This window comes from Dermacentor silvarum, chromosome 11, assembly GCF_013339745.2.
Source record: "Dermacentor silvarum isolate Dsil-2018 chromosome 11, BIME_Dsil_1.4, whole genome shotgun sequence".
In the NCBI taxonomy this organism is placed as follows: Eukaryota; Metazoa; Arthropoda; class Arachnida; order Ixodida; family Ixodidae; genus Dermacentor; species Dermacentor silvarum.
In genome coordinates this window covers 53839301-53861550 of record NC_051164.1, presented here as the reverse complement: position 1 = coordinate 53861550, position 22250 = coordinate 53839301, and the positions used below count along the sequence as shown (strand labels likewise).

The window sequence follows — 22250 nt, the reverse complement described above, 5'->3', positions numbered from 1 at the left end:
TTCGAATAGTATTTTTGAATATTACGCGATTCCATATTCGAAGTGTTGGCAAACAGTCGTGAGTTTGTTTACTGTCTAATAAACAGATCCGCTGGCAGCCGTAGCCACCACCGCAGCAACACTAGGCCTGGCCACTTCGACGTTCTCTACCGAGTTCCTTGCTGTTCAGTGTCATGTGTTTCATTGAAACAGTTTGCCGCCATCGGCGAACTGAAATAGCGCTGACTTCGCCTTTGTGATCCAAGCCCAATGACATGGAAGCTCGGAAAGCATAACGCGTTGCATAATGCCAGTTCCCAAAACTCAGCTTCGCCTCAATACAGCAGTGTTACGCGGCGAAGCATACAAAGAGTGAGAAGGGGCAACTGTCACGGGACACGGTATGTATTCCTTAATTATACAAGCGTGCACTTGCCGTCTCCTATCTCAGTACGAGCACCGTACTGAGATAGGGGCTGATAGGGTACTGAGATCTTTAGGGCTATTTCAGATGTGCCTGTGGCAATCTGAGCCCTTGGAAGCAGTAAAAGGCATGCATTTAAGTTTTCGGACTACCCGATTTTTTGGACGTTTTCGTGGCTCCTAAAGAATCAGAAAAGTCGGACGTTGACTGTATATTAATTGTAGTTCTTTCATCAATTTTTTTAACAACGGGCAAAAGAAACCGAGCAACGAGCTCCAGATACGCCGGTATACGCCGGCGTTATCTTCGTCAATCTTGGCGCTCTGGTTCACAGTACTCTTTTCTCGCCCCCGCCGCCCCCCCGTCCAGACCCTAAGTTAGAAAATCCAGTTTCGGACCTTGAAAAATTTTCTATAACCTTCATAATTGCTCAGAAACTTTATTTGCCAGAAAACTCATAAACACCATTTCAAAACATTTAACTCTTTCCCTACCATAGGGAAATAGATGTTTTTTATGTAACGGCAGATGTCTTTTTTTCTGAAGGAACTACTACACTCAATATTTAATGTAATACATAAACAGAAGGCAAAATGAATGCACTTTTCGCGCATAAAAGTTTTATTAACGAGATGTACGTCATAAAAAAGATATAAATTGTTAAAATCAAGATTGTGCGATAAAATTGAACAATGTTTGTGAAGACACGGTTGTAACTACTAAGAAAAAAATGTTGCGAAAATTATGAGATATACAAAATGTATTGCCATCTATTAGGCACTATCTCTGAAAAAATCTAAATAGTTCAATGAACAGGTATTTCACAACAAAAATTTAACAGCAAGCACAACAGTTGGGCGTGCCAGGCTGCGGCCGCCGATGTTCCGGGCTGGTTTGCGTTGTCGCTTTCAGACTCAAAGTCTGATGAAAAGTCAGCAGCCTCTGACTCGCTGCTATTACATGTATCGATAAGATCAGCCGCAGAGGCAGCGGAATCGCGATATCTGTGATCTCCCGAAGCGCGCGTGCTGTTTCCGAAGCCGGACATTTTTGCGTTCTGCTTTGATGATCGCCAAACTTCGGAGCGCGTTTAAAAATCACCACTTGGTGGGAAAAAAGCAAACTGCTTAGAAAACAAAAATATAGTTTCTCCGTCCGATGGCACAGTGTGTCCGTGAGCAGCGCAGAAGGCCTCGAAAGTGGCGTTTCAAACCACCGATAAAGGGCTAACCATGCCCATCGGCGTGGTATGAAAAGAGTTAAACTATGACATTCCGAAAGAAAGCGATAAGATGAGTGAATGACATCAACACTGTCAAATGTATTTCAACAAATAAGTCATACCTGAATTAATTGTGGTCTCATTCTCAGAAATTAGTCCACTTAATCATTGCATGTATCCAATAATTATCTTGCATGCCAACTTGCGGCCAAGATTTTTGAAACGCAACTATTCAATATTCGATTCGAAAATATACGGCCAAAATCACTATTTGCTTCGAATTTGCTTCGAACTTAAAATCCACGATTCGCACAACCCTAGACTCTTTAGCGTTAATTAAATTGGTTGGAGATAAGGGCAAGGAAGGCATGCTCTTAGTGCAACACAGTTGGCGCACCTGTAAGTTGTACAGCAGGCGGAATGGGTTCCTCCCGTTCGGGTCCAGCAGCCTGCGGAGCATGACATCTGATCCTTCGACTGGCGTCTTCTCCCTTGGTGCTGGAGAGCCGCTTTTCTTGGGGCTGCCCGACAGCCTGGGAGGTGGTGGGGGTGCCACGGCTGGAGACGACTAGAGAGAGAAAGAAAAAAAAAAATTGAAGTTGCAGTTTCGCGCATTTCCAAAACAGTGAACATGATAGAAGGCACAACACTACATGCTGTAACTCTTGCCCTATTTCGTATGGCGCAGGTTTGAGTCAACATTCGCAGGTGCCTGTGAGCCATGCTCCTTTCGAGAATAAACTTTATCCAGTGACAACTCTAACCTGAGTCGACGTCACCTGCAGATGTGGCGCTTTCAGGTGGTGGAAAAGTGGAGAGACATGCTTTTTCTTCCTCCTCTTTCCTGTCCTGCCTTTCACTTCTTACCTGCTGGCTTTGTTAACCCTTTGAGGATCAATGCCGTATATATACGGCGCTACGAACGAGCCCCAAATGGTCAGGTGCCGTATATTTTTGCCGCCGTCTGTATGTTTGAAAAACGCGCCAATTTTTCAACTCCTTGTTGCCCAGCAAGTGCTACCGCTCTGTGTGGATACAAGAAACTTTTTTTTTTGCTCCGTAGTCTCTTGGTTTTTATTCCACGGCTTCTTTTTACACTGGCGTATCAGCAGGTGCATGGGCGTGCGGCTGTTTGTTTTGGATTTGTCTAGTGGGCTGTTTCTGTTAGTTGTGCTCGTAAAAACTGACGGCTATCTGGTTTCTAATCTCTCAGAGGGTCACCGCTAGATACCGTACCGTTAGCTGCACACTCGTCTGTTGCTCACAGGGGTGGGATTACATCTGCTCACAGGCAGGCGCTGGTGCAGTCAACGACAGATTTTCCGGACACCCGATTTTTCAGACATGCCCATTAATTCGGACTACTTTGTGGCACCACCACGTACCCCATAGAGTCACTGTACAAGAACGCCAGAAAATTTCGAATGCAAAAAACCTTCGCCGTCTGATTTTCCGGACTTTTTGCCATGACCACAGGTTTGATGAAACGGCATTAATTGAAGCTACCACCGTCCGCCACTTTGATTATCTCGCCTCCTCGAACTAGCGTTCTCGCACGCAGATCTGCTGGCAGCCGTAGCCACAACCGTGGCAACGCTAGGTCTAGATACTTCGACGTTCGCTGCCGAGCTTCTTTCAGTTTGGTGCCGTGTTTTTCATTGAAACACTTCGGCCACTGTTAGCAATGGCACCGACACCACTTTTGTAATTTTGCCAATCTCTTGGAAACTCAGAAAGCACGGTGCGTTGCATAATGCCGGTTCCCAAAAATCAGCTTTGCCTCAATACAGCAGTGTTACGCAGTGGAGCATACACGAAATATTGAGGTAAAGCATATCAAGAGTGGGAAGGGGCAATTGTCACGGGACACAGTATGTATTCCTTAATTATACACGCATGCACCCGCCGCCTCCTATCACAGTACGAGCTACGATACGTCTAATAAGTGTACTGGCAGGCCTTCATAGCTATTTTGGACATGCCTGTGGCAATTTGAGCACTTGGGGGCAGTTGAAGGCATGCATTCCTTTTTTTCGGACTGCCCGATTTTTTTGGTCCTTTTTGCAGCACCTAGGGAGTCCAAACAATTGAACATTGACTGTAGATACAAACGATGCCACCGAACAGAAACGATGCTGCCATGCCCGCGCTTCTTTTCTCAAAACTGATTTCCCCTCGTTGACGACAAAACGAAGAACTGCTGCAGGTTTCCGACTCGTTTGGTTTTTCTGACGAATGCACAACCATTGAGTTCTTTTGCGTGCGCTCACATACATGGTTCAATTATGCTATGGGCATGCATGCTGTGTGGTTGCTCTGCTGCAAAGGAGTCGAGCAGTGATTCCTCCGAAGCCACAACACTATGAACCCAAGAAACCTGCACGATACCTCGTCACGTCCAGGACAGATATCACATTGCCCCAATACCACGCAACATGGACCCTAACCTACACTCCGGCAGGAGGAGAGCGAGGGCCCAGTACATAGAGAAAACATTCAGGTTCCATACCACGGCCCATGTTACGGACACCGCTATGCACGGGACAAAGAATAAGGGCGCAGTGGCTGTGACTACCGAGGCCACGTCACCTCCAGTGCATCGACCCGCTCCTGCACGATCACAGAAGCCGAAGAGCTGGCCATCGCGTTAGCCAGTCGCAAAGGCCAACACGCACACAAACCACTGACGATTCTCACGGATTCCCAGCAGGCCTGCTGCAACTCCCAACATGGAAGAATCGCAAGACCTGCGGCACAAGTCCTAGCCCAAATACCCAAGGAGGATACTGACGACAACACCACCTAAACCATCATCTGGATACCGGGCCACGCTGCCATCCCGTTGCACGCCGACAGAGCAGCTCGAGAATTTGTACATAACCGTGCACTCATCACGCCGACTGCAGATGACCCTGACCCAGTTGACCCCGAGTATTCAGCAATCCTGAACTACCACAGAGGGAGTCGCTTGCGATATCCCCCACCCCATCGAAAACTAAAGACGGAGGATGCCGCTGCCTGGCGTAGGCTCCAGACAGGCACTTACACGAACCTACACATATTACATCACATGCACCCCACAGCCTACAGGGTTGTGGCTTACGAATAACCTGCAGAGCATGACATAAGCCAAATGTAGCCAATCGTCCCAACGGCTCACACAGGCACCAACAGAAAGCACTGCTGTGTGCTATGGCTCAGTATTAATTGCAAGCCACGGTCATGCATGGTTGATTCATTCATGGGGTTTAAGGCTGAAAGCAATGCCCTGGCTATATGAGAGATGCTGTAATGGAGGGCCCTCGGTCGACTCTGAACACCTGGGATTTTTTTTTTTTTTACATGCCGCCAAACCACAATACGCAAGAATTTTTTGCAATCTGCCTCCCTGGGATAGCCAGAGTCTAACCTACGACTTCAGAAATAGAACACCACGTAGCTACTGATTCGCCAGGTGGCAGTGATGTGTACGTAGCCAGGAGAGGCCATAACTGAAGAAGCTAGAAGCCCTTCGTTTCAAAAAGGGGTGTCCATTCAAACATGAGGTCGCCACTGTGCACGAATAGCAGCAACAAATATATGACTCTTTTAGATGACTCCTTCAAAGCGCAGTCAACCTTTATGGATCAAAAATTAACTAGGCCTGAAGAGGGACCGTAAAGATCAATGACATCACGGCGAGCCGCTGTGGGAACTTAAATGCGGTATCACCACCTGTCTTCAGTTTCTTGCGTCTTTTCTGGCCTACAAGCATTCTCTCATGACTAGAATATCCTGTTTTGGTATTTTACAAGGGGTAATCTACTTATACAGTCCAACTTAATTTTTTCCTTATTGTTCCTTCACACATCGCTTTCCAGTCACATCGAAACCGTGTCGTTACTGCTCGTAACAAAGCCAGACGAAATGCTAACACACACACCTTCATGCACATTTGGTCAAGCGAATCGATCACTGCAGGGTCAGGAGGAATCAGGTGCAGCAGCGTCTGAACCTGTTCAGCAATTCTGCAAAAAAAGAATAATCACAATCTAACATAATAATGCCACATTTTGTTCACCCAAGATGTTAGGCACTGAGGATAAAGAAAAAGAAAGGCATAAAAAAATGCCTTCCAAAAAAAAAGAAAATGAAGTGAGAAATGAAAGTCGTTCTTACAGAAAAAATCTGGAAGAAAGTAAACGAGAGCGTGTGATAGAAGTACAATGAGTATTCAAACTGCTGGTTGTTTTAAAATAAAACAGAGTGAATAGACTTTTTTTTTTTTGCGGGGGACCGAGGGACAACATATCCTTTGCAGTGGAGAAGGCAAGGATATGTGTGTTAAATGATTAGCTAATTAAAAAGTAATTCCGAAATTGAAACTATCCTGACCATAAGACACACCTATTCGCTAGACACCTAATCATTTCTTTCAGTTAACATTCATATTTTCAGTATTTTCCAGAGGAACACAGTAATAGAGATTGCATCAACAGTCACCTGCATTTATGTGTTCAGATAGTGGGGCATCATGTCATTGCAGTTGTTTTCATATTAAAGGTCTTGCTGTACATTAACAAAAGCAGTCTGCTATCACTTGCCAACTCTGCATTTAATCGTTGTTGTCATAAATACAAAACCTCCCAAACAAGACACATGTCCATTACAAATAGTGCAGAATCACAATTAAGGTTCTGTGACACAATCTTGAAGTACCGTATTTATTCGAATATAAGATGAGGTTTCTTTCCCAGAATCTTTAGCTTCAAAGTCACCCCCGCCATATACGCAAATTTTGCTTTTAGATGTGGCTTCACGGCAGCGCAGCACGCGCTGCCGTGAAGCTACACTATAAGGCAATATTGGTTTTCTTGGGTCCTCCAACTGGAACCCTTGCCTTATAATCGTGACCGCCTTAAATTCAAATAAATATGGTAATCTACATAAAAGCAAAATGTAAGCACAAAATGATGGGTACACCAACATAAGGAGGTGTTATCCATTACAGCCTATAATTCAGCAATTCCAGAGCATGCATTTTGCAAACCGGAAAATGGAAATCATTTTACATGGAAATCAAAGGCAATATTTCCTAACAATCCATTATATTTCCCTTATCTTCTTTTTTTTTTACGTTCGACAGTTGCGCAGATGTGACTCGATGCATGCAATGAGCATGCAGATGTGCTCACAAGAAAAGTGTACAGACAAGTTGCATATTTTCGATTACCGTATATACTCGCATAATGAACGCACTTTTTTTTCCCCAAAAAAATCGAAGCAAAGTTGGGGGGGGGGGTGTGTGTTTATTATGCGGGTTAATTTTATGGGAACTTTTTGGAAGCAGCAAAAATTGAAGACTAAGACAGTAATTACATGAAAAATGCATTAGATAACTTATCTTTGCAGCAAGAATAGACGTAAGCTCTTTGCAAACCGTAACAGCATTTTTATTGCACTTCACCATACACTGAAACCACCAGGCCTGTCATCTAGGTCGCTGGCCACTTCATCCACATTGTGGTTCCTCAACACTTCGTCCTCGCAGCCGCTTACGGATGTCTGCCGTTATCACAAGCATCACGTTGAAGCGCAGCTTTTCAGCAACTGATCTGACATGCACGCTGTGCGCATCTCTTTGCTCTCCGTCCTGCTCATCGGCATGTCAAAGTTTATTGGTATCTGATCAGCGTTTCATTTTGTGAGCAGATAAACTCTCTGTCCTACAGGAGGTGTACAACTCGACTTTGGGCCCATCGCACACAACGAAACCGAAGACAGGCAGAAAAGCGAGCAACAGACAAGCGCCGCGACCTGATGTGCATGGTGCGCGCGCTCTCTCCTTTAAGTTAGTATAGAGTTCGTAAACTGCATTAAGTACTGTTGCAGAGAGCCAGTTCCCGTATTTTTCAATCTCTCTCGAGCCTGTGTGGTACCTTTGCGCCGCCGGCACTGGTGGTAGGCATGTGGTAAGAGCAGGCTGAGCGTTATCGCAGTTGCTGCTTCCGTAAGGTCTCAAAATACCGTGATAATGCGCAGTCTCTTCTTACCGCATGAAGCCAGTGTTCTCTCATCATGGCTTTGCCAAGGACAGGCATCGAGATTAAGTGTGCTTGCTTTAAACACATGTGCAAGAGTAAAAGATCCTAGTCTCTCCGAAAAACTATTGCGCAGTCGTTTGATCATGGGACCGCACAGTAGCAAAGTTGGGGATGCGTTCATTACGTGAGGCAAAAAAAAAATCTGATTTTTTTAGACCTATTTGGGGGTGCGTTCATTACGCGAGTAAACACTGTAAATAGTCTGGCATTCTTCTTCAAGTTTGTACATCAATAACGTTTCAATTAAGTGCAGTCATTCAAACAGAATGTCGTGGTAGCAACAGCAACCAACCTTGGATCGTCCATGCTTGCCAACTGATACAACATCTCGAACACATTGCCACCGCTAGAGATGACCACACCCGGAAGCTGCTTTTCCTGCACATGAAATGAAATTACGTGACTAGACCTACCAATGTTAAGAGCTGAAAAATATTGGAGTCGAAACTGAAAAATACTAAAATAATTAAAAATATGGTTAAAGACACAAAAAAATCTTTTTTTTTATTAAAAGGTCCAGTTTTATTTAAAATTCACAGACTTTGTTCTGCACGGACACTGTGAACAGGTGTTCTGCTCAACGCAAGAATGATCTGCAGCACAGACAAACAACACCGGTTATGAAGTTTATTCGTGAAGCCTTCATTGAAACTGAATCTATATTCTTCAAAATAAGTGTTGCCCAAGCTGAAATAAGCATTACCCAAACTGGATGCAAATGAAATATACAAAATTATTGGTGTCAATACAACGATGAGCTCCAAAAATCAGGCATTAACGATAAACTCTTAAAAGTTGGCAGGTATATATGAAACACAAAGAAGCAGCATGAGAAGTCACACAGCTGGCACCTTCGTGAGATGGTAATGCATACTGCATTCATACTGCAGTGCATACTGCAGTCTGCACAGAGCACTGTCATTTATCCATGATCCCTGTGAAGGCATCGAATGAGCATAACACCCATATGCTAAATTATCTTGGATCTTCTGAGCTAGTTTGTATACTAGCGCATTTTCTTTGCACCCAAAGATAGACCGGATTCCTTTATGACCCTGAAGGGGCCTCCGAAATCTGTTCATCATATCAAATGTTCAGCTTGAAAGATGTGCACTGAGTCTTTCATACAACAAATACAGGCCCCTGAACCACTCAGCGTAACAGAGAATGCAGCTTGAAGGCCGAGACACATGGCGCGATTAAGCATGTGATCAGTTGTATGATTAATCACATGCTTGATCGGAAAAAAAAAGTGCACCTGCCGCTGCAGCAGTGCGCTGCAGTTGAGTCCTCTCAATTAACTTTGAACAGCTCAGGTTCTTTAATGTCTGCCAATATCCTAGCACACAGTGTCTTTTCATTTTTTGTCCCGACAGAAACGCAACTATACCGAGATCACAAATTAAACCAGAGATTTTGCTAGTGCTTTGCAGTGGAACATTATAGCTGCCAAGCCAATGTGGAAATAGCTCACCAAGAAGGAACGGAGTGTTCTTTGGTTAGGCTCAATGGAAACACACCAACAAACTTTACCTGTTCCAGATAAAATGACGGCTGCTGGCCGGCCGAGGGAGATGCAGTTGCGGCTGCCACTGTAGACACTTGAGCCGTCGCTGGTGGAACGACCGTGTCATCCTCCTGTCGCATTAGAAACATAGAGAAATTAAGTAGCTGCACTATAAAAGGCAACACAACAGAGATATGCTTTTCATGCAAAGCGTTTGCACTGCCCTCATATTCACAGCATGTTCTGTCATACAATCGTCACTTTTCCTCATGCATTGCAGCCTCTCACAGTAACCTTATATTATAATGTGCCATACAAACTATACTGAGATGCGAGTAGCACTCAATATGTCAGTAAACAAATCAAGTTCTGCCCCCTTGAACATACGCAATAATAAATAAATAAGCAAACAAATAAGTAAGTAAGTATATAAATAAATAAGTAAATGAATAAATAAAAACAGAGCCTTGGACACACTCACTATTTCGGATGGCAGGACCAGTCCGCTACCGACGACCTTCACGTGGATCTGCTGGTTGTCCTTCAGTTTGTACTGCGACAGCCTCTTCTGGTCCTCAGTGCTCGGAAGCTGAAGTCGAACAACAAAATGAAAGTCATCAACACGGACAAATTGAGTAAGAAACTATTCGATGCCCCACAGATGGACTCAAACACTTGTTCAGAGATCGGTGGCCTCCCTCAACCACTCTTTGCCATTGTTTTTTTTTTTTCAAATAACTGCACAGCTGAATATAAAGCTCCCAGAAGCGAGGACAACCTTGACTACCCAGCCGAACAATTTGCCTCAGATGCTTCAAATAAAGCATAACAGCAGGCAGGGTTCGTAAAAACCTTTTGACATAAAGTTTGAGGAAATTCAAAGAAAAAGAAGACACTGAAGGTAAAATTCAAGGAGGGTGAGGCGTGGGCCCTAACACACTTGCACAACATCACACAAAGGTTGATGAGGATTTCAATCAGCAGGGGGAAAGGGCAAGCCATGTTTTTACTGGGATGGCACAAATAACACAGTGACAAACCCAAACCACAATACAAGAAGCACTTCTTGCAATGTGGTTCTTGTTCGTCGATGGCTGCGCACATCTGTGGCAAAAGTTCTAAGATACATTAAAAAATGTGTCCTGACAATTCGTAATGAATCACAGTATGCTTCCAAACGTTGCTATGACCATTGAATAAGTTGTCATTGAAGTTCTGTACGAATGAGAAAGCAGTAGTAAGTGGAAAGAAAGAGTGCACAAACCGGAATGTCGTCCATGGAGATCTGCAGGTTGCTGGGAATCTGCTTGAACAGTCGAGCCACTTTCTCCTTCATAGAGCCGACTGTTGCATTGCTATGGCACTGGGAATGCAATGGTACGGTAGAAACAATCAAGGAAACAGTATGGCACCGCCCAGTAAGTGCCTCGATAAAAATGTTTTAAAAGACAGCAAATAAACACTAGGAGTTATCTTAGATTCTCCGATACTGAGAGCATGACTCAAGAATTATTGAAACCTTACTTTCTTAAACGGATACAGTGGAATCTCGTTGATACAATCTTCACGGGAACCGTAAAATAAAGCTTATCATCAAAAAAATCGTATCATCCGATGTATTATTCAACCAAATTGTATTATCGAGAAAGGAAAAAAGACGTATTATCCTGAAAAACATATTATGCAGAATCATATCAACGAGATTCCACTGTATACAAGTGATATTTAAGGCATTCATTTTTTATACAGCAGTAGAATGCTTATCACAGTACCAGTGGTTAGTTGGCTAACATTGAGGAAAGCTTTCACAGGTATTGTTTGATGTTCATGTTTATACTGTCATGCGCTTGAAGAAGCTATAGGTAAAGTAAGCACAATAGTAGCAGTACATTGGAATAAGAGAGAAGCCAAAAGCATGTGCCCCCCAAGCTGGAAACAAAAAGAGGATAAGCATCTTTTCTTATTGCTTTACAGAAACGTCGAGTCAAGCTTAATTGTAGAGTTAATTTGACAGTTCTATCAATATAGTAGTTTGCAAGGTGTGGATTTTGTCCCCAGACTGTTCACCCGCGGCGAAAGATGGGCGTCAGGCTGGGAGACGCAGGTACCCATTCTCACTAGCAGGTGACCGGTGGCAATGGGTTTCAATTCCCCAACATCCCGCAGCCAGGGCGGACAGTCGAACCCCTCTGATGCCTGCAGACCGCCTCAATTCGTAAAGCGCCGACCAATGCTCACCCGTATCTTGACAGTGTCCTTGATGGTGTCGCTGACGATGCACAGGGTGACGGGAAAGCCATAGAAAGAGGCACCATGGGGCAGAATGACCCTTGGCACCGAGTGTTGGCCCTCGATGGACGAGATGTACCTCTCGGCCAGGTGCAGCAGACGACAGATGTTTTGCGACCGGTTTGTCCTGCATCAAAAGAGACCTCACTCTTGCTAGACATAAAATCTTTGTGGTCCTGTTGATAGCCTCTTGGGGTGAAGTTACACGTCCTGACTGGCACCTAAAGCTCATTGATGTAGCGACAAAGTTTAACTAGCCAAGGCAACAGCTGGGCTATGTGAGATACTGTAGTATAGGGCTCTATATTCACTTTGAACACCTTGGGTTCTATAACTAGACTTAAAAATAAGAACGTTTTCACGTTGAGCTTCTGCCCCAATGCGGCCTCAGCTGTTGGGTATTGAACTTGTAATCTCATGTTAAGCAAGAGAAAGCCATTAAGCCATGACATTACATTCCATATCAAAAGCGTTGACCCTACCAACGTCAGATGCAAAGTCCATCCTAATCTTAACTTTTCTCGGTGCAATCAAGGTGTAGCTTTTTCTTTCACTCATGTCTCTCTCAACTGCGCAATGGCACTGGAAATAAATTCATAAACTTTTACTAAAGGAAAGTAGTTTTGCCTGTTAGCACGAGTAGTTCCTCACTGCGTCAATTGTTCACATCTGCCGTACTATCATGAGCACATACAAAACAAACCTTTTTTTTAAATTTATGTACAACGTGAAAGAGCAGATTATATGCCAAATCTGCCTTCAGATGCAGCTTCATCTCAATGCACTCTGCACTGCAATAAAGCTGCATTTGCAGGCATCATTCATATGGAAGAGCGCTTGGCAATGCCACAAAGCCCCACACAGATGCAGCAGTGGAAGCGGTGATCAATTGAACTGAGAAAACAAGATAGTTTCTAAACTCTGCTTTAAGCTGACAATTATGACGGGGTGCTTTTTGTAATCTTTCAGTGTTGACACGTGTAGTAATTTTTTGATTTGGCTGTGTGGGAGGATTTTTTATTTTTTTTAATTTTCCAAGAACTTCAATACAGCGCCTAGGTTATAAGCAGGGAAAGGCTACGTGCAGCTGTCACTGTGGCGCAACAAACAAGGCTCACCGTTTTGGCAGCGACAAGGAGATGGCTTCTGACACCGCCATTGCGGTCAATGTCTTGGTGGCGTTGGACACGGCAGTCGTCATGGCAGTGTCCCCAATGGTTTCAGCCACTGCCTGCGTTTCATTCAAGAAAAGACACCATTAGAGCAAACATTTCATCCGTACTGTAGACTTGTCTCGACGTCGTTATTCTGCAAACCCAATCAGCACCAAAGGCCTCTCCAATTGTCCCCGTAATGCCCCTGCCCTCAGCACATGCCGTTTTTCTTTCTGTTTTCTACTGAAGGCCACAGTAGTGGAGTTTGGGTTTGCATGCGACCCCCCACCTGTCTTAAGTTTGTGCTATTACGTATTCGCTAAAGACGGCAGCTGCAGCAACGTTTCCTTTGGACAATCAAGCCGGCCATTGAAAACTAAGCCACAGTGTGGTTCTGTTAGTTGTGCATTCTTGAGGCTGCTAATCTCTGCAAACTATTTTACAAGGCCGTTTCTAGATAATGTGAAAACTCCTAACTCTAAACTCCTCACAGTATGTATGACAATGTTTTGATTCAGAAATGCGACTGCAGCTGAACGATAAAATTGCAAAACAACAATTGCAACGAAAAGTTCTCATTGTGACCTGCTGTTACATGTGTTACAATCCCTATTTAATTTACATGTCTTCACATGTGAATCTGTTTCTATCTGCATGTCTTTTTCTGGTGGCTGCCCAGTCTGACTTCCCCAAATGCTCCAAGACATGCTTCCCGGCTCCGAAAACTTTAGAGCAAACAAAGAACTTTTACTCTCTAACTTAAACACATTACCATTGCTACTGTTCTCTGTATGCATTGCATGCTTGAATTGCTTTAACATTCTGAATGCTGTTTTTTTTTTTATCCAAATGGCTCCTCTACAGCAGTTGTTTCTTTGACAATGCTTTCCTCCAACTAAGAATTTGTAAAAAGTTAACACGTTTACTGCGACAGCATTTTCTGAAGTCTCGATTCCTGTGCGTGATGACCCACTGATGAGTCACACTTTAGATCTGTGCTTATTTAAATTTTTCTCAAGGTGCAGAGAGAAAGGATGCAACGACGAGTGAAATTCGAAGCAACAAGAATTTATTTTCTCTCTGTTAATTTCTTTGCAAAGATGTCACTTATGCACTGCAGGAAAGCCCTGCACAGCTGCACAGGAACAATAAACTGCCATAACCCACCCATGGCTCACACTGCAGAAAACGCGTTAATAAATTTCTTTGTCTATCGAACTGTCGGCTTGTCATCGCTGCCCTGTCAAGGCAGTGACAAAGCACTGACACTTGTACTCCATCTGCTGTCAGAAATTTAACTCACAAGTTTCGTGCGTTTAGATGATCTCCAGAAAAGCGGCACAGTAGGTACGCAATATTATTTTTTTGCATGAGTTGCTTCAGTAGAGGTTAGAAGTGTGCTGAAAATGCAGAACACTGGCCGGCCTTGCACCAGCAAAAGCTACGTGCTGTGAAAAAGTTTGCAAGCAGCTCTGCATTGCCCACAAGCCTTTCATCAGATATTCAGACAGTTCGAGAAACTAAATAGCTAACATTCAACTTGCAAAATGAACTATGCATGAAGCTGATGTCTGATTTGGACTCATACAGCATTTGAGTAGTCGCACGCCTTTAATATAATTACACAACACCATCCTGAAAATGCAGCTTTAATTTGAGCACATAAATATACTTACAATGCCACAGCTGTGCACAAAAAGAGGAAAAAGACCAATTCTGAGGTTGACAGTCACGTACTTAGAGAAAATAAACTAAGTTAGGGTAGGGATGCTTAACAAAAGTTTACGGGTAGTGCTATAAACCACTATCCACGCAAGCAATTAAATGAACCCTACAACTATTTTCGGCAAGGTTTCTGATTTCATGAGTTCCAAGACTCCTTGTAAACCACTCACAGCAAGTATTTTTCTGATGTGCTATGTAGAAGCAGAGCTACAAAAAGCCACAGGTCGTCATTAACATATCTGCCAACCTGTTAACTACAAAATCAATAAAAATCCCATGGACAAGACGTTGAGGGAGAGAGGGGGAATAGCACTAATTTTTCTTAACATCGTGGCCCAGCCAAGCACCTTTTGTGGGACACATACACACTTTATTAATGATTATTTTGCTTTATACACCTTTATAACTACAGTCAAACCTCGATATAACGAAGTTGTACTCGCATCGAAAAGCTTTGTTATATCGAGAATTTCGTTATATCGAGGTTTCGTTAATTCAATAAAACTAAGATGGGGAAATAAAAATAGTTTGTTACATCACAAATTTTGTTAAATCGAGGTTTGACTGTATACCTTTAAGACCGCATGGCCACCATGGAAATGACCAATCAGAGGCTGTTCTCATATAAGAAAAAAATTTTAAATCCACCTCACCGAGTCCTGTAATATTTTATTTTTTTCCATGGGATCTGCCGCAAAGCATACACACTAAAAGTTTAACAAACGGGCATCAAATAAATTCATAAGTCATCAGCCTTGGGACAACTGGAAAACTGAAAATGGCTTACTGTGGACAATGTGGAAATTATGCGCAAGAAGCATGGAAATACCTTCAACCTGTTGTAACACTCGTTGATGAAACGGTGATGAAGCGACACAACATCCTGCAAAAACAGAACAGGAACAATGCAGGTCAGCATCTCAGATTCTGAGACGATGAAAGCTTCAATGATGAAGCGGGTGCAATAAGTTTCATACAAAAAGCATCATAGAACTTCGCAATTATGTGGGCTGTCAATATTTCAAATTGGAGTAGGGATCAGTAACAGTGCAAACAAGCAGTGCAAACAAGCAGACAATAAAGGCTCAAGTCTTCTCAAGTACAGCCGAATGTCAACATACCGACAATGAAAAATTATAAAGAATTATCGGATACAATGAAGTAAATCTAAAATATGGTTGTTCATGCCTTACTCCAGTTAGTATGCTAGTGCTACAACAAAGACGAAAATGTGGCATCCAACATGGCAACAATTATAGTAAATTTTGTTTGCGCATGGCTCAAGACATGTATTCTATCAGAAAAATTTCAAATACACTTGCCAATGGATATATTGGGCGCCAGGTTTTCTGTACCTGCACACTTATTCTGGCTGCTCTACAGAACCACCTCCTCTCATTAAACCAATGTACAGGTTCACACATAAATTGAAACTCGAACAGCATTGGGATAACCGGAAAAGTGAAAATGGCTTACTGTGGACATTGTGGAAATTATGCGCAAAAAGCATATAATCGTTGCACACCAATATCACCGAGGAACATTTCATATTCAACTCATTACATCTGATAATTCGTTATAACGAAACTAAAGGCAAATATTAAGTCAACGTGGAATGTTAAAATACGATCACAGAGACCTCGAAACGATTGTTTCGTGCCAAAAAATAACTTATTTCATGAGACAATTGTGTCTCAAGCGTCCGCGCACCTCTAGTGCCATTCAAATCGCCCGCCCTCCCGAGCGAGGAGTGGTGACGTCATGGTCTCATAGTGACGTGCCACCGGTGAGTAAAACGCCGCCCGCAGATGGCGCTATGGCTTTTTTGTGGAAAACGCAGACGTGCGGCCAGAAACAGAGCCATGACAGAGCCGACGGCAGTACGAAAGCAGAAGGAAAAGCTTCCACCGAATTGCAAACATGATGATCGTCAACGCTTGTTGCAATGAACCTTGTTGACGACACTGACGACACACTGGGTCGTGATGCTGGGCTCGATTTCAGCGATTTAAGCTCTGATGAGCGTGACATGCTGCTGAGGGCTCGCGCTGCCAGCGTCGTTATGTGCTACGACGGTGGCCTCAACACCAGCTTTTGCAAGCACAAAAGCAGCGAGGACTTCAGCAATGTGATGTCGGGCGACGAAGCTGGTCACCGTCTGGACGTTCCGTCACGCGGACCGTTCGGTCATCCCACGAGATCACATGGACCCGTGACACTCTCTGATGCTTGCAATTTCAAGTGTGAGTTTAGCGAGCTAGTAACACCAGCGCACGACTACGTGATAATGGAACTACTGAAACTCTAAAGCGCGCGGCGCAGAGTCAAACGAAAACGACACCTTTACACTAACCATGTCGTTACTAAGGGTAACGCCAAAAAGTTATTTATTCGAAGAATCTAATAGAAGTAGACAAGTAGCATTTTCTTCCGTCTTATAATCCAACGAAAATGTTCTTTTTAATCCGAGTGGTTGAGTACTAGTCACATAATTTTTTTGAGTCCCTTCGTCATCGGGTAGGTACCTGAATGTCCCTGGGGAGTCACCTTTACACCACCACATTGGCCGCGGGCTTTCATAATTGCGCAGTCACCATCCATGATAGCAGCCATAGTCGCCGCGGTTTCTTCCGCAGTGGTTGTGGCAAACAGTAGTTTCGTTTTGACTCGGTACGCACATCGGCCACATGCCTAAAGAACTGCCTAATCACCATCCATAATCGCATCGATAGCGACCCCAGTTTCATCCACAGTTGTTGCAGCGAATGGTAGTTTCATTCTGACTCCGCCGCGTGCCTTCAGCAGTGCAATGTCGCCATGGTAGTGCAAGCATGTTGCAAATGAAAGCGCGCCGCGGCCATGCTGCGAAGGAAATCATGATCGCCGCTGCGAGAGCCAACGAGTCACGAGATGGCAAGAATTGCAGCTTCTGCACTGCTTTTGTGCAAAACAGCAACACAATTTGGTCATTCATTTATTAAATAAAAGTGTGTTGACATAGTAAGCATTTGCTTATTGTTTTCTGGATACCCTCGATTAATTATGGATACATTCAGTTAATTCGGACAGTTTCTTTCGTTCCCGTGAAGTCCGAATTAACGAGGTTTTACTGTACTATGTGCCCTTGCAGTGCGTGATTCTTTCCATTATTTCTTTCGCTTGGTATGTGCTGCCACTCGACGGGAACACGTGGAATTTTTTACTTGCGCCAATGCCTCTCAGTTTTTTTTTATGGCAATGGCGCGTCTACTATCGCTTGCGCGGCATCGGCGGCAAGTTACGGTTTTCTCCTGCGGCGGATCCCGCTTGTTGCACGCGCTAAACTGACGGCTATCTGGTTTCAAATCTCTCAAAGGGTGACCGCTTGTTACTCGATCGTTTATCGCCCACTGCGGTGCGATTACACCTGTTCTCGGGGAGGCGCGTATATACACAAACGATGCTGCCATTTTTGCGTTTCCTTTTTTTTTTGGAGACAACAAAAGCTCTATCGCACCTTGTTGGCGATAAGACGAAGGCTTCTCACTTGTTTCGGTTTCCGGACGTGCACACAACCATTTTTCAGCGCGCTTATCTTCTTATTCACGAATAGACATTGTGTATTTTAGAACACAAACGATTTTTTCCTCACTTTACTGTCAATTTAAAAAATTACGACCATATTTTTTCGAAATAGGTTTTTTCGAAGAATTTAATTCAGCAATAAAAAAAATTTACCCTGGGGGGTCGCATTTGGCAAAAAAGTTTGACCCTGAAAGGGTTAAAAGTTGTCAGCGATTCAGTCTTTTGTCATGTGTCCACAGCCAAGGAAAATAGCAATCAATATCATTAACTGCATGAAACATTCCGTCTGGTTTAGGACACTAAAGAATGCAGGCACCACTGCCCTTTCATTAGGCTGTGAAGTCGAAGTATGGCTATCTTAATCGCAATGAACTAAACCATAACTTCCTATCTCTGGCTTGCCATCTGTGGTAGCAAAGGTACAGCAAAAAAGCTGATGCTATGTTCGCGTGTTGCAAACCATAAGTACGGCAGCCGTCGCTGTAGCACATTATGGCGCCATCTTCAAATGGTGATTGTGCCGATATTGCGTAAAATGATGAACTGTGAGTGGCTGTTTGGCCAGAGCAAGTGTGTTTTTCCATCTGCTGTGTGAGAGGGTACTTTTTAACAGTGTCTCGCCAATTCTACTGTTACATTTACCACGTCTACTACATTCTACTGCACATAGTGGACGTGAAGGTGATGAAGGAGCAGCAACAAAATCCCAAGGGCTTTTACTAGGTAGATCTGCTGAAATGTGCAACATATGTAAACGGTCACAACGGTCACAAACGGTCACATATGTAAACAGTCATGTGTCGTGTAATCGAGGTTGCAGGATACCAGGAGCCAGGTGCGGCATTGGATGGGCTTCCATCAAAACGATTTGTTTACTGTGACTACAGCAAGAAATTCAGTACCACGCCCCTTTCTTTTTTTTCAATAATGACTTAAAAAAAAAAAGAAAAGAAACAACAACACCGGAGGCCTTTCCAAAGCAAAGCACATGCAAAACATACACTATGAATACACTGTATGCCCCATAGTCCCAAGAGTAAAGTTAGGAAGGCACACTGTCAGCAGTGCTCGGGGCACACCTTTTTGAGCCTTGGAGAGAGGAACTTGTAGGAGAGGTCGAGAATAAAGTCGATGGCTAACTCGGCAATCTCCTCCTCGGGTGCGGCCAGTGATATCTGCCACAGGAAGTCAATCCCTGACAGCTCCAGCTTCTCCACTATCTGCAATAGATTAAGTCAATGAAGTGTAAGAAGTGTGAAGGGGGGTTGCATCTGCGAAATGATAGCTACATTCACACTATTTAATGCTTGATACAAATAGGTTCTGCGAATTACAACAGAAATTATGCGCGTGGTTTGTTCCAAGCTTTCAGTGCTTCGAGTTGTCGATTAGTAAATAAGCAACATTTAGAAAAAACTGCATCTTTCTCAGTGTTTCTGTGAAAACTGCATAATGTTACCGTTTATATTTTTTCAAATTATTGAGTATTCGCTTATCCTGTAAAATTCAGATCAACCCGTCTATAGTAGGTGTACTATAAGGAAAGCTTGGGGTGCTCTAACAATGGATAAAAAAACGCAAATAATTTATGACTGGTGATTTAAGAATTTTCACAGTGCATTCACATGAAATGAAGGCTGTGTAAAAAGTGCATTTAATATATGCAGCATCGTTAGACTAGATAAGAAACGGAGCTGAACAGCACTCACCAAGATACCAGGTCGCTTCTTGAGCTTGCTTTCGTGGATGTTCACGTGCTCAAAGTAAGTCTTGAAACATGAAAACGCTGAAACGAGAAGCCCAAGATCCAGTAAACACTTGAAAGACGATACCATAAATTCCAGTCTATGAACCTCAAAATTTACAATTTGTAATATCCTGCAGATGCGCACCAACGGCGTGGCAGGATGCAGCATGTGAACAACAGTAAGCTTGGAACAGTAGATAATGATAATGAACTCCTTGTGTTTAGATCAGTGACTTTTTCATCGACATTGCTGTTGCAGATTTTGCCTGCTTCTGAAACTTCTCTCTTTATAAACTTTTCGAAGTTTGCATCCTTTCACCGTGGGAGACTTCAAACGGAAGGTGCACACTCGAGTTTAGCAGACAGCCGTTGGCCAAGCGATCACTACATGCAGTCTCAATCCACAGAGTGCATAAAAAAACATTACAACATCCTCTGATTTGACAAGATTAAAGCTCATGCGTGGTTTTGAGTCCGCAGAACTCATAACGAGAACTGGAGCTGGTGGTAACCTTTTATCGCCTTTTATCGTAAACAACCGAAAGAAGAAAAAAAAAATAACAGCACAAATGATATGAAGTTGTGCTCTTGTGTTTCTGATTTCTGCCAGGTGCTTTTATGTGTTTGTGTCCTTTGTATGTCTTTCTGTGCATGTGTTGCTGAGGGTCTCCTTCTGCCATTCGCGCTGGTTTTACCACTTCAACCTTTTAAAGGCCTTGGATGAACACGGTTAGCTTTATTGCATTAAAGATTATATGGACACTTGAGGTGAATTTGTGCCGTCGTGATGTCCCGGTATCAATGGCGCAAACGCAGCTTGTGCATGTGTGGATGGTAGGAATGTCTTCAGAGATGCAAGAGATGCAAAGTGTGCTTTGCCTGCAAAAACGACAAAGCCACACGCTTGGCTCAGTCGGCTCCGCAGTGGAGTCACGGCGGCATTCCGCCTTCCACTGCCGACATGACCGTTGTGCGCAAAAACCACAAACAGTATTGTTCCTACTGATCCACTGTGTGCATAGAGTGGTCTGAGCGGAATGAACAGTACACTTCAAGATACAAATGTCAACGGTTTTACTTTGGTTGCATTCTGTGCACCATTGAGATGGGACGCCTACAATGCCAGTGGCAGCATTCCTCATCATGCCACTGTGAGACATGTCGCAACTGCCAGGGTGCTGCTTCAGCTGTCCAGTAGCAGTTGCCTCACGTGCAACTTCACGCCAACTTGTCGCCTCCGTGTACTCTAAAAACACTGTCTGAGGAGCTTCAGTGCAACACTAAACCTTACTATAACTTTCAATGCTTGGCCTTGCCAGCTGCAAATGCCAAATTTTTTACTGAGACCATCTTTGCGGCTTTAGACAAACCTGCCTCATCGAGCATATTTTGGAGCCGTTGATAAGATTATTGATCAACTGAGCGTGTAGAACAGTTTTGTAGTCACCATTAGATGCAGCAGGTGGTTGTATGGGTCCTGGCAAGGCAAGGTCAAGGTTACCATATCAAACTGCTGGAAGCAGTGTGATATGAGCTTTGAAATGGCTCTCAAGGGCTATTTTAGTGCTGTTCTTGGTCAGAAGTGTTGGCCGTTAACCCTTTCAGGGTCAATATCGTACATGTACGACCTCCGCGAACACCCTCAAAATGGTCAATGGCGTACATGTACGGTATCGCTTGTACATTTAAAAAGCGCGCCTCTTTCGATCATTTCTTTTGCTTGGCATGTGCTGCCACTCGACGGAAACACTTGGAATTTTTTACTTGCGCCAAGGCCTCTCCATTTTTTTTTTTTTTTTTTGCAACGGCGCGTCGGCTATCGCTCGCGTATCCGGGCGCACGCGCGCGGCGGCGAAGTGCACGATTCTTTCGATTATTTCTTGCGCTTGGTATGTGCTGCCACTTGACGGGAACACGTGGAATTTTTACTTGCGCCACTGCCCTTTTTTTTTTATGGCAACGGCGCGTCAGCTCTCGCTTGCGCATCCGGGCGCGCGCGCGCGGCACCGGCGGCAACGGTTTTCTCCTGCGGTGGATCTCGCTTGTTGCACTAAACTGATGGCTATCTGGTTTCAAATCTCTCAAAGGGTGACCGCTTGTTACTTGATCGTTTATCGCCCACCGTGGCGCGATTACACCTGTTCCCAGGCAGCCGCCTATATACACAAACGATGCTGCCATTTTTGCGGTTCCTTTTTTGGAGACCACAAAAGCTCTATAGCCCCTTGTTGGCGATAAGACGAAGGCTTCTCACTTGTTTCGGTTTCCGGACGTGCACACAACCATTTTTCAGCGCGCTTATCTTCTTATTCACGAATAGACATTGTGTATTTTAGAACACAAACGATTTTTTTCCTCACTTTACTGTCACTTTAAAAAAATTACGACCATATTTTTTCGAAATAGGTTTTTTCGAAGAATTTAATTCAGCAATAAAAAAAATTTACCCTGGGGGGTCGCATTTGGCAAAACAATTCGACCCTCAAAGGGTTAAGGAGTTCACTTGGTTTAGAAGGTGTGGGTAAATGAAAGGAAACCCTGATGCGCCTGCGACAG

At 43.8% G+C, this 22250-nt stretch overlaps 1 protein-coding gene across 1 annotated transcript in view; it reads right to left on the bottom strand.

Annotated features, from left to right (window-relative positions):
- The window catches only part of LOC119433206 (ubiquitin carboxyl-terminal hydrolase 24), a 124772-nt gene that overhangs the window by 58377 nt on the left and 44145 nt on the right, over window positions 1-22250 (bottom strand). The window contains exons 19-29 of the mRNA XM_037700362.2: window positions 19657-19733; window positions 19027-19167; window positions 15213-15266; window positions 12623-12735; window positions 11454-11631; window positions 10480-10578; window positions 9697-9804; window positions 9242-9346; window positions 8001-8086; window positions 5548-5632; window positions 2023-2193 (exon numbers count right to left, since the gene is read on the bottom strand). Of these exons, the coding sequence (XP_037556290.1) occupies window positions 2023-2193; window positions 5548-5632; window positions 8001-8086; window positions 9242-9346; window positions 9697-9804; window positions 10480-10578; window positions 11454-11631; window positions 12623-12735; window positions 15213-15266; window positions 19027-19167; window positions 19657-19733 (1217 nt within the window). The remainder of the gene's footprint in view (window positions 1-2022; window positions 2194-5547; window positions 5633-8000; window positions 8087-9241; window positions 9347-9696; window positions 9805-10479; window positions 10579-11453; window positions 11632-12622; window positions 12736-15212; window positions 15267-19026; window positions 19168-19656; window positions 19734-22250) is intronic.